The 13,117-nt window shown below is 36.9% G+C and overlaps 1 protein-coding gene across 9 annotated transcripts; it reads left to right on the top strand.

The window, feature by feature from the left end:
• Positions 1–75: 75 nt before the first annotated feature.
• FAM229B (family with sequence similarity 229 member B) lies at positions 76–12,976 on the top strand. 9 transcript variants are annotated; one of them, XR_003521396.1, is made up of 5 exons: positions 161–219; positions 6,541–6,670; positions 9,371–9,527; positions 11,189–11,327; positions 12,757–12,973. XR_003521396.1 is itself a non-coding variant. In XM_027601997.1 (4 exons), exons 3-4 carry the CDS (start codon positions 11,203–11,205, stop codon positions 12,872–12,874), a joined length of 243 nt encoding a protein of 80 aa, XP_027457798.1. In that variant the 5' UTR covers positions 78–219; positions 9,368–9,527; positions 11,189–11,202; the 3' UTR covers positions 12,875–12,973. The 9 variants fall into 9 exon arrangements, 6 of the variants coding, with proteins under 6 accessions (XP_027457798.1, XP_027457803.1, XP_027457801.1 ...); XR_003521395.1 differs by having other exon boundaries at positions 9,368–9,527; XR_003521394.1 differs by lacking the exon at positions 6,541–6,670 and having other exon boundaries at positions 76–219; positions 12,757–12,976.
• Positions 12,977–13,117: the final 141 nt, after the last annotated feature.

Below are 13,117 nucleotides of genomic sequence, written 5' to 3'. Positions count from 1 at the left end.
ACCAGCGGCGCGCCTGGAGGAGCCGCGAAGCCGTAAGTCACGCTGCCGCCGCAAGTCACTGCCGTCGCAACGCTCTTCCCTAGAATGAAGCTAAGTTTTTCCGTCAGAAGGGCGCGCAAAGGTACTTGCGTCCCACCGTTACCATAGCGACTGGGCCTCCGGACCGTAGATCCCGCTGCTTGCCAACATCTTTGAGCTTCTGCAGCTCCGGAGGCTGGGGTAACTGCCGGGTAGCTAGGCTTTGGAGTGGGATTTTAAAATGTGTGTCTTCAAAAGTGTTTATGGGCTATCAGAGGTTTAGTTTTTGTTCACAGTCTCAACCCCCTGGGAGGTGGGTCAAATTCCGTTTAATCAGATTCCTCGGGACGCTCTGCTTTCGTGCGTCTATCCAACAAGCCCTTTCTTCTAACAGAAAACTGTCGATGAGCAACAAAGAAACCCCAAATAGGCGTGTCAGGCTACAACCGAAACTAGGTAGTTTATACACTTTGACAAAAAAGCGCTTCAGAGACCCAGTCAATGTTCGTTGAAGCTGGATACTCCCGACATTAACTTCCAGGCCTTCTGGAGTATTCAGAAGAAATCAAGACATATATCCAGCTCCAGGAAGCCTACCATCTAAGATACACACGAAGTACTAAAACAGTTTTTGTCTTACAATATTGTGTGGTGCTGACTGTAAGTTCAGTAGGATTCAGTGGATGAGGATGTAGATCAGTAAATAGAAGTCTAGTGGAAGAGATGAAATTAAAACTAGGCATTTGATTTATGTAAATTAGATGGAAGGAAGAAGACGGAAAAATCAGACATTCCGGAAAATTACCGAGTACCGAAAATTGTCAAACATTGAAAAACACTCTGAACTCTTACTGACCAATTTAGACCAGATTTCAATTAGGAACTCCATCACTTCTTTACTGACATAATAATTTCCACAAAATTCTGAGGAACTACAAAATCCTAGGAAGGTGGTGGGGGGATGGTGGAGAAAAAACAATTAGGGTTTGTTAGACTCATCTATAGCACATTCAGTACTGGAAGACATTGAAAATATATTGCAAAGTTCTGAGGGGGAATAAAATGTGTCCCAAGGAAATTATACACCCTTGACTCTCCAAGTTGTCACTTGAATATAATTGGAATTTGTGGGGGCTCTATCCATTTTTATTTCTGTTGGCACACTGCGTTTCTGAGCCCATCTCTCTTTCATATAACTTGACTAACACAGCCATAGCAACCAACGTTTTACCAACATTGTCTTCTAACCTCTTCCCCTCGAATTCAAGTTCATTAGTAAATAATCTGTCTTCTAGGTTATCGCAAGAATTTTGCAAAGGTCTTTCCCAGTACATTTGCCACGAATAACATAAATAACTATGCTTTCAGCTTCCAGTAACAGATTTCTTGTCACCTGCTGCCTGACCACTATGCTAATGACTTATATTTTAGATTTTTGTTACGGCAGTTCTTAAGGCTGGACCTAAGTCTGTGTAAGTTATAAATTTTGCTGAGTTATGGTTACAACTAACCCCTAAATCTCAGTGGTGTAAAACAATAAAGGTTTATATTTTTGCACATGATCCATGTCTTTGGGAGGTCTCTGTGGTTGTGCTTTATGTTTACCCCACTTTGGCACCCAGGTTGCTGAACTACCACTATTTGGTACATTCTTGGCTTTTGTGGCATAGAGAAAGACAACTCAAGAGGATCTTGCCCTGCAGTTAATGACTGTTGTTAACTCACTGGCCAAAACTAGTCACATGGGCTCTGAGTAATCATAGGGGGACAGGAATTGCAATTTCCAGAAGGCAGAAAGCCAGAAATGTTTGATGAACAACATTTATAAGTATATTATAAGTATTCTTAGACATGGTATCAGAATACAGCATTCCTTCTCCTTGAGTATGGACTAGACCTAGTAACTTCTTTCTTTTTTTTTAATTTAATTTTATTATGTTATGTTAGTCACCATACATTACATCATTAGTTTTTGATGTAGTGTTCCATGATTCATTGTTTGTGTATAACACCCAGTGCTCCATTCAATATGTCCCCTCAATACCCATCACTGGGCTAACCCATCCTCCACCCCCCTCCCCTCTAAAACCCTCGGTTTGTTTCTCAGAGTCCATAGTCTCTCATGGTTTGTCTCCCCCTCTGATTCCCCACCTTCATTTTTCCTTTCCTACTATCTTCTTCTTTTTTTCCTTTTTAACATAAAATGTATTATTTGTTTCAGAGGTACAGGTCTGTGATTCATCAGTCTTACATAATTCACAGCGCTTACCATAGCACATACCCTCCCCAATGTCTATCACCCAGCCACCCCATCCCTCCCACACCCCCACCACTCCAGCAACCCTCAGTTTCTTGAGATTAAGAATTCCTCATATCAGTGAGATCATATGATACTTGTCTTTCTCTGATTGACTTATTTCGCTTAGCATAATACCCTCTAGTTCCATCCACGTCATTGCAAATGGCAAGATTTCATTTTTTTTTTTTATGGCTGCATAATATTCCATTGTATATATATATACCACATCTTCTTTATCTATTCATCTGTTGATGGACATCTTGGCTCTTTCCACAGTTTGGCTATTGTGGACATTGCTGCTATAAACATTGGGGTGCATGTACCCCTTCGGATCACTACATTTGTATCTTTGGGGTAAATACCCAGTAGTGCAATTGCTGGGTCGTAGGGTAGCTCTATTTTCGAATTTTTGAGGAACCTCCATGCTGTTTTCCAGAGTGGCTGCACCAGCTTGCATTCCCACCAACAGTGTAGGAGGGTTCCCCTTTCTCTGCATCCTTGCCAACATCTGTCGTTTCCTGACTTGTTAATTTTAGCCATTCTGACTGGTGTGAGGTGGTATCTCATTGAGGTTTTGATTTGGATTTCCCTGATGCCAAGCGATGTTGAGCACTTTTTCATGTGTCTGTTGGGCATTTGGATGTCTTCTTTGCAGAGATGTCTGTTCATGTCTTCTGCCCATTTCTTGATTTTTCTTGATTGGATTATTTGTTCTTTGGGTGTTGAGTTTGGTAAGTTCTTTATAGATTTTGGATACTAGCCCTTTATCTGATATGTGATTTGCGAATATCTTCTCCCATTATGTCGGCTGTCTTTTGGTTTTGTTGACTGTTTCCTTTGCTGTGCAAAAGCTTTTTATCTTGATGAAATCCCAATAGTTCATTTTTGCCCTTGCTTCCCTTGCCTTTGGCGATGTTTCTAGGAAGAAGTTGCTGCAGCTGAGGTCGAAGAAGTTGCTGCCTGTGTTCTTCTCTAGGATTTTGATGGATTCCTGTCTCACATTTAGGTCTTTCATCCATTTTGAGTCTATTTTTGTGTGTGGTGTAAGGAAATGGCCCAGTTTCATTCTTCTGCATGTGGCTGTCCAATTTTCCCAATGCCATTTGTTGAAGAGACTTTTTTCCCATTGGATGTTCTTTCCTGCTTTGTTGAAGATGAGTTGACCATAGAGTTGAGGGTCCATTTTTGGGCTCTCTATTCTGTTCCATTGATCTATGTGTCTGTTTTTATGCCAGTACCATACTGTCTTGATGATGACAACTTTGTAATAGAGCTTGAAGTCTGGAATTGGTGATGATGCCACCAGCTTTGCTTTTCTTTTTCAACATTCCTCTGGCTATTCGGGTTCTTTTCCGGATTCCAGACAACTTTGTAATAGAGCTTGAAGTCTGGAATTGGTGATGATGCCACCAGCTTTGCTTTTCTTTTTCAACATTCCTCTGGCTATTCGGGTTCTTTTCTGGTTCCATACAAATTTTAGGATTATTTGTTTCATTTCTTTGAAAAAAAGTTGATAGTATTTTGATAGGGATTGCATTGAATGTGTAGATTGCTCTAGGTAGCATTGACATTAGTAACTTCTTTCTGATGAACAGAGCTCAGACACAACCCAGCAGCCATCCTGGTTGGGGAGACAGAACTGAAAATTCTGTGGGACTAAGGCAGCTATAATTTTCAGAGCACAATGCCAGGAGTGAGTATATAGAGAAAGCTCTGGAGATCTTCAGGGAATTTCTCTGAGCCTTAAACTGAGTACTGATCAGTATATGCCTGTGGGGAAACTACTCAAGACTGAGGAATGAACCACTGGGAAGAAGCAGGCAGAACAATTTTGGGGGTTCACACAAGGCTGGGACTAGTTTACATTCCCAGTATCTTTAGTGGAAGAGCCCTGTAATGTCTGGGGGTGTTGAGTACAGTAAGGATATTGCCTTAGTAGTGGATAGAAATTAGCCATAGATGAATGGCTGTTCTGATCTAGCCTAGGAGAGCGTAAAATCAAGCCTCCAAAGGGCCAAGCTATTTCCAAGTAACTGTGTCCCAGATTAAAACTTGAAAGTGCTTGGAGGACTAAAAATAAAATCCAGCATTCAACAATGTAAAATTCTGCCATTCGATGAAAAATTGCAAGATAGGTGAAGATGTAGCAAACACTCCATATGTGGTTAATAAGAATCAGTAAAAGCAAACCAAGAAATGGCACAAATGAAGGAATTGGTAGACGAGGACTTAAAATAACATAAATATACTTCATATGTTCAAGAAGGCAGAAGGAAGCATGGAAAGATTAAGAAGAGACAAATATAAAAGACCCTAATCAGACATCTAGAGATAAAAAAGAATGCAATGTCTAAGATGAAAAGTACACTGGATGGAATTAAGAGCAGATTAGACATTGCAAACAGTAGAAACTATCCAAAATAGAATGAAAAGAGAATAAAAGAGGATGAGTGAGCTATGGGACAACTTCAAACAGCTTTATATACCGTAATTGGAGTTCCAGAAGGAGGAAGAAAAAATACTTGAAGAGATCATGTCTGAAAAGTTTTCACATGTGACAAAAACTATGAACTCACAGACCCAAGAAACTCAATGAAACTTTAGACACAGGAAACAGGAATAAAACCACACCAAGCACATTATAATCAAATTAATACCAGTGGCTAAGAAAAATATTAAAAGCACCCAGAAGAAAAAAGGACACACACACTACATGTAGAGGAACAAAGTTAAAAATAAAAGCAGACTTAGAAACAATGCAAATCAGAAGACTGGAGCAAAATCTTTAAGTACTTAAAAAAAGCCCTGCAAAACAAAACTGTTGACAGGATTTCATAGTCAGCAAAAATATTGTTCAAAAATGGAGATGAAAAAGTGGAGATGAAGTAAAAACATACAAAACCAGAATGAATTGATTGCTAGTAGACTAGAACTGTTAAATAAAAATCTTCATTCGGATAAAAGGAAAATGATGTTGAAGGGAAATCTGGACTGACTGAAGGGGACCAAGAACACTGAAAATGGTAAATATGTGGGTAAATATAGAAAACAATAAATATGTGGGTAAATATAAATATGTGGGTAAGTATAAAATTTTAAAATTTTCTTCAAAAACAGTTGCTTAAAGAGAAATTTATAATGTGTTGTGGGGTTTATAATATATGTGGAAGTAAAATGTATGATAAAATAATACAGGGTGGGAGAGGGGAAATGGTTCTTTTAGTGTGAGTTTCTTTCAGTGTAAGGTTCTTTTAGTGTATGTGAAGTGGCATGATGTTATTTAAGGCAAACAGAAAAGTTAAAAATGTATACTCTATACCTTAAAGTAACCAAAAAGAAAACATAAAGTTGTGAAGCAATAAGCCAATAATGAAGATAGAATAGATTCATGAAATATACTCAATTGTTTCAAAAGAACAGAATAAGAAAAAAGGGAAAAAAGAACAGCACAAATAGAATACAAATAGGAAGAGGGCATACAAATTCAGTTATATCTATCACATTAAATGTAGATAATTGAAACGTTAATTAAAAGTCAGAGATCATCAGAGTAGATAAGAAAAAGCAAGACTCAACTATATACTGTTTATAAGAAAACCACATTGGATATAAAGACCAAATAAGTTAAAAGTAAAAAGACAGGAAAAGATACATTATACTAACATTAATGAAAAGAAAGTATCTATATAAATTTCAGACAAAGTAGATCTCAGGGCACAGAATATTACTAGAGATAAAGAGGGATAGTTTTTAATAATAAAGTTGTCAATTCATCAGGAGGACATAACACTACTAAATATTTATGTACCTAATATCAGAGCTTCAAATTATATGAAGCAAAAACTGGCAGAATAGAGAGACAGATACATTCATAATTATATTTGGAGATTTCAACATCCTTATTTCAATAATTGATAAAGAAGAATACAGGAAATCAGTAAGAATGCAGAAGATTTGAAGAACTCTGTCAACCAAGTAATTCAATGATAGAACACTTCACTCAATGACAGCAGAATACATATTCTTTTCAAGAGTAGGTGGAACACTTACCAAGATAGTCCATAGTCTGACCATAAGCAAATCTCAATAAATATAAAAGAATTATAATCATATAAAGAATGTTCTCTGCCAGCAATGGAATCTAAGAAATCAGTAAAAGAGAACTAGCTAGAATAATTCCATATATTTGAAAACGAAATAACACAGTTCTAAATAACTCATAGGTCAAAGAAGAAACCAAGAGGGAAATTTTTAACTGAACGTAATGAAAATACAACATTTCAAAATTTGTGGAATGAATCTCAAGTAGTGCTTTGATGGAAATTTATAGAATTAAATGCTTATTTCAAGAAGGTAGGTCTCAAATCAATGATCTAGGCTTCCATTTTAAGATACTAGAAAAAGAGAAACAGATTAAGCCCAAAGTAAACAGAAAAAAAGCAAATACTAAAGATTGGAGAAGAAATCAAATAAAAAACAAAACAGAGAAAAATAAATGAAAACTAGTAAGTTTCCTGAAAGATTAAAATTCTTTTGTGAGCTCCCTTGCTCATAAATTCTTTAACTTGGGTTCATGTGCCTGCTTGGTTTAGCTTCTACTTATTTCTCTGACCTTATTTTTTTATTTTCTCTACCATGGTTATGCTGGCCTTTCATATTTTCTGTTGTCTTCTCTACTGGCACATGATCTTTGCACATGCTGTTTCCTCTGTTTGCCCCATCCTGAACTGTGTCAATGTTTTTACTTCCCACCCATTTTCACCTAGTTGATGTCTACTCGTTCTTTAGACTTAGGTTTGATATCCTAGTCTAGGGCATATACTACCCTACCTGTAAACTCTACTAGGATAGACACTGTGTTTGTTTTGCTCAATATTTTATCTTTCGCACTTAACATATGTCTGGCTCATGGTGGATTCTCAGCAAATATTTGTTGAAATGGGTAATAGATGGGTAATAGATCTATTGTCTTAGGATATGACAAGTTTGAGCATTACTCCTTTCCTACATCTCATAAATCAATATTCTGAGGATTGAAAGATCATTATTACTCTCAGGCTTATGAGGATTAAGAGAGAGTATTTAGAGATTTCACCATCTCCAACATCCCCCGCCCCCAACATTTATACTTCATATATTCATCCATTTCTCTGTGAAGTTCTGCTGGAGAGTTAAGTTCATTTTGTGATGTATTATTTCTCTAGTACTAGAAAGTTTCATCATTAAGGCTACTGTTTGGTTTGTTTTGTTGTATTACCCATACCAAAAAAAGAAACTTGGTGCAACTTGTGCCAAATACCTAGTTAAAAATCATAATAAATTAGAGGAATTTATGAATATTTCACATGCAGATACTTCACTTTGTAGTTTAAAAATATATCAATGATTAAAAAGTGAAATCAATGCTTCAACACTCTGATTTTAAGAATTATGCACAAAGAGAAAATAATGTATGCTGGTGGAATTTTTGTATTTCAGACATTGGCTTTATTACATGTTAGTTTTTTTTATTCCTCAAAACGACTCTTTGATAATAGAAATTCATACCTTTTTTTCAGGTAGACTTTTAGTGATTTGCTCAAAGTCTCAGAGTTAACATGCTGTTAAAATTCAAACCTAATTTTCATGTCAAAACCTACCGTTTTCCCACAGGCACCTCCACTAGAAAATGTAAACTATTAAAAATTTTTGCCATCCTAAGGATCAAATGTTTAGGTCCTAATGATACATTAGCTAACAATGGCTAGCAATTATTTCAGTTTGTCTAACTATGACACAGTCAGTTAAATGGTTTCTCTAAGCTAAAATTGTGATCAACTATTCACACATAGCACCCTAGTAAGAAAAAGAAGGTAGAGGTAAGATTTTGTCCATCAACTAAATTATGTAAAATGCCAACTTCCTGTAATGTAAATCATATAAAAACAGAACAGTGGGAACTTAGAAAATGTGGGTAGTAAAAAAGGTTTTTATTAAATGAAAAAAAATGCTTCATGTCGTTTAATAGTTTGTCATCAACTATGAAAATTGAAAAAAAAGATTAGCTGAAGAGAAATGTTCTGGCTTAAGGGTTATACTTTAGCATTACATTCTGTGAGGTAAGCTATTGCTACAGAAGTTGGGAGAGGGAAGGCAGGGGAGAGAGTTCAGAAGATAAGTTTCATCTTGTTGCTGGGGCTATGAACTATGAGACATTTTATTCTTTAGCAGATAGGAGGAACCTATGTGAAAGAATTATTTTTTTTCAAGATTTTATTTATTTATTTGACAGAGAGAGAGAGAGAGATTGAGAGAGAGAGAGAGAGAGTCAGCACACAAGCAGGGGGAGTGGCAGGCAGAAGCAGAGGGAGATGCAGACTCCCCGCTGAGCAGGGAGCCTGTTGCGGGACTCGATCCCAGGACCCCGGGATCATGACCTGAGCCAAAGGCAGTCGCTTAACCGACTGAGCCACCCAGGAGCCCTATGTGAGAGAATTCTGATGTCATAATTTTGGGGTGTTACTGGGACATTTGATCATCATTCCTTTGACAAAGATGGTACAGAGGAGAGCCTCAGGGTCCAGGGAACAGAACAGAGAAGACAGTATAAGATGTATTCTTGTTTTCTCAGTTGTCCTTATTTCTGTCACTTGGGAATTTCAAGGTTCTTGGGGAAATAGAAAAGAAGAGGTAGTCCAGGCATTAGGGAGATGTAAAGAATCCCACATAGGAAGAGCCATAGGGAAATTTGTAAAGGTGCAGTTTGAGGCCTTTGGTGTGGGATGAGGACATCGTTAGATTGGATTAGTTTGTATTAATAGTTAAGGGAAAAACTGGAAGATAAAGATAATGAAGAAAATGGGATATAAAATGAGAAGAATCTCATGATTTTGTACAGATTAGACTGTAGGCGTAGAATATAAGTAAATTCATTCATAGATTAAAATATTTCATATCATTGGAGAATGAGGCAGTGAAAAGAATAAGACTGTCAAACAAACTTCAGAGATAATTCTTTGCTGAGTTTCAGCTTGCTGCTGGAGCTATGAATTGTGACATTTTATTCTTTAGCAGGTAGGAAACTATGTGAAAGAATCTTCTGATGTAATAATTTCTGGGTGTCACTGGAACATTTGATCATCATTCCTTTGGCAATTCCAACCTTCTATGGAAGGTCAGTAGAAGCAGTTGATTTATTCACCTCTACAGGAATCAGACTCAGCCTATTTTGGTAAGTCTATGTATCCTTGATCGAATTAGCCAGAACTTGGTATCTACATAAATTAGATAGTTATACTAAACCATAGATTTTACTGTAGTTTTACTAACTTGTCATTGAGCATACCACTTTTTTTCCTTGATAAAGGAAACACAGTCTATAAAAACCATTATATATAATATTCAAATTCCTAAACTTTAATAATTTAGTTTTATTATTACCACAACAAACACTTATTAGGCATAGAATACTCTTCTAGGCATAAAAAAACAGTTATAAGACATATTTCATTTTTCCTGTCTTTTGTTGAACACATATAAATTTATACAAAAGTTATTAATTACGGTGTGCCAGCCACTGTTCTAGGTATTAAGGATTCAGTGAGTGGTGACAAAGATAGGTATGAAAGGTGGGAGGGGCAATGATTAAGTAAAAACATTTACAAAAAATTAGGGCGCTGGTTCTCAACAGGGGATGATTTCTTCCCCTTCTCCACCAGGGAACATATTGGCAATATCTGGAGACATTTTTGATTGTCACAGCTTTGGGGGAGGTGCTATTGGTGTGCAGTGGGTGGACGCCTTGATGCTACAAAACATTCTACAAAGCACAGGGCAACTTCTCTCCCCAACAAAGAGCTATCTGGCCCCAGATGTGCATGGTGTCACAGTTGAGGAATCCTGAATTAGAGTGATAACTGTTATAAAGCCAAAATAGAGAGTGCTGTGAAAACTTCTATAATGGAGTGGTTATGGATGGCTTCTCTGAGAAAGTGAACTGTAAATTCAGACTTAATGAATGAGTTGGTCCTAGCAAGTAAGGAGTGGGGAGCAGTGGGGTAGGGAAGAGTTCCAAGTAGAGGCAATAGTAGGCAGTAAAGAGCTTATTTTATATAGTTGTGTGTGTGTTTGTGTATCATACTTATATCTGACATATACATTATGTTATGTGTGTGTTTGTGTACATATATTTAATAATGCCCAGTAGCATCCACTGGGTACTAATAATTAACATTTATGGAGCACTAACTATGTGTTAGGCATTGCATTTTACATGTATTACCTAATGTAATCCACACTATTACCCTGGAAAGAGATACTATTATTTCCAATTTATCCTTGAGAAGCGTGCTTGGTTAAATACCTTGCTTAGGATTACATAGTCTGTCCAACTCTCCCACTTTCTTAACTAATGTGCTGTAAATGTACAGAGGCGGGGGGTTGAATGATCATCAGGAACAGGATTAATGGAACCTATCATGGAGGATGTGAGGCTCGGCTCTACTTATAAGGAAGAGAAGGGTTTGACAGAGAGGCAGTGGGGAGTGGAAGTAGGAGCTCAAGCTTGTTTATTGTTAACACCCATTTCAAGCAAGCTGGGTTTTTTTCACATAGCAGAAATAGACTTCAGTAATGTTAACCATAGGGCACAGTTTACTTCTACCATCTAATGGCTGTTTTATATTTGTTGCTAGACTTCAAATTGTATGTAAAGGGGAGTTGTGTAATATAGCATTTATATACTTCTATAGATACTTTGAAATGTCGTTTCTATATATCTGTATATAGTTGTGTGTGTGTACAAAATAATAACATTAAATAAAAAATAAAACATCCAAAGAACTTTCTGAAGACAACTCAACCCAATGCCATTATTTTAACTTTCTGATCTAGGTTTTCAGTGAATTATGCCTTTTCAGTTTGGGACCCAGCCAAGGAGGTTTCCAGTGGAAGGAGGAGATTCTTCAGCTGGGCTGGAATCGGGGCTGAGCTCCAGTGCTGCCTGTAATGGGAAAGAGATGTCACCAACTAGGTAAGGTCTGCTCATCCTGATGACTACGGAAATGCGTAATGGCTATTATCAATATAAGCTTTAGTTGGTGTTCAATATTAGCAAGAAAAAAATCCAGGACCATTAAATTAATATTAACAAACATTGCTTATGAAATTAGTATTAACAGATTACAGGTTTTCTTAGCCAGTCTGTTTTTGGTACCTTTGTTAAGTCTCAGTGATAGACCAATTCTTTTTTTGGTGAATTTTTAGCTAGATTGTTGTTACGTTGTTGTTGATAGATAGAAGAAAGATAGCATTCATTTAAACAAGCAAACCTTTAGGGCTCCTATATGCTAGGCATAAGGCGACAAATATGAAGAAGACCCCAACCTCAGATTTAGTGTCACTTTGGCTTTGATTCGACTTTTAACAGAAAGATAGTAATATAGAGTATGAATATTTTATAAAACAAAATCATTTTCTGCAAATTGAAGAAAACTATGAAGAATAGGAGTTGTTTCACTTTTCTGCTGCTTACCATAGCAAAACATCAAATATACATTGTTAGATTTCTCATGGCTTAGAAATTTTTAGAACACAGATTTGAGCTTAATAAGGCAGGTACTTTAAAAATCAGAGTTGTTCAAGGATGCACTACTATTTTGGGAAGTACTAAGCACTTGTCTTTAGAAATGTCTGAGGTTAGGTGATTATCTGGTGGGAATGTTGGAAGAGAAATTCAAGCACTAGTTGTATTTTTGGACTAGATGCCATTTAAAGATTCTTTTATTTTTTAAAGATTTTATTTATTTATTTGACAGAGAGAGACACAGTGAGAGAGGGAACACAGGCAGGGGGAGTGGGAGAGAGAGAAGCAGGCTTCCCTGCTTCCCGCTGAGCAGGGAGCCCTATGTGGGGCTCGATCCCAGGACCCTGGAACCATGACCTGAGCCGAAGGCAGACGCTTAACGTCTGAGCCACCCAGGTGCCCCTAAAGATTCTTTTAAACCTGAAATTCAGTCAACATTTGAATAGTGTATGGAATAGCATGTTCAGTTTTATATTTTTCCACAAATATTCTAGTTTTTAGATCACTCAATTGAAGTGATTTTAAGGTGCCTATATGCATAAATTGCCATAGTATTATCACTATGTTTAGAACTATGCACTTCCCCACCCCCCGCCTTTTTTTTGCCATTTAGCAATCACTGCATACCTTTCAAAATGATCATCCAGAGGGTTATTTTATATTTATAAATTTCCTGTGACTAAATGTATGGCAACAATCACAATTTCTTTGCAACATAGGTCTAAAATGTCTGGCTCATCAGTGCCACTGTGTTATAATTATATTGTGACATTCAAAGCTTTCAAAATGATTTAAAACAGTTGATATGCAAACTTTGCTCCTCTGAAAAAATTTCCTATTTAGTATCAAACCACATGTCATTTGCTCTCTTATTCAGGCAACTCCGAAGATGCCCTGGAAGTCATTGCCTGACAATAACTGATGTTCCTATCACTGTCTATGCAACAATGCGAAAGCCACCTGCAAAAAGCAGCAAGGAAATGCATCCTAAATAGCATCATTAAGCCTTTTGTAGAGGTTTGACTAGGTCAAGGGTAATGGGCCAGTATCATCTTATGATCTGATAAACAAATAAAAGTGGTGGCACCTTTGGATGATGACAATAGTGGAAATATTTTCTTTTAGTAGGAAAAGACACAATGTCTTATAAAATTTGTAGTGATAAGCCATCAGTTATGTTTGATAGATAAGACAGAATAATATTTCACAATTAGAAAGTACTTTAGAGATCATTTTGC

Source organism: Zalophus californianus, chromosome 7 (assembly GCF_009762305.2).
Source record: "Zalophus californianus isolate mZalCal1 chromosome 7, mZalCal1.pri.v2, whole genome shotgun sequence".
Lineage (NCBI taxonomy): Eukaryota > Metazoa > Chordata > Mammalia > Carnivora > Otariidae > Zalophus > Zalophus californianus.
The sequence above is the reverse complement of the archived record's forward strand: the minus strand, read 5'-3'. Positions and strand labels throughout refer to the sequence as shown.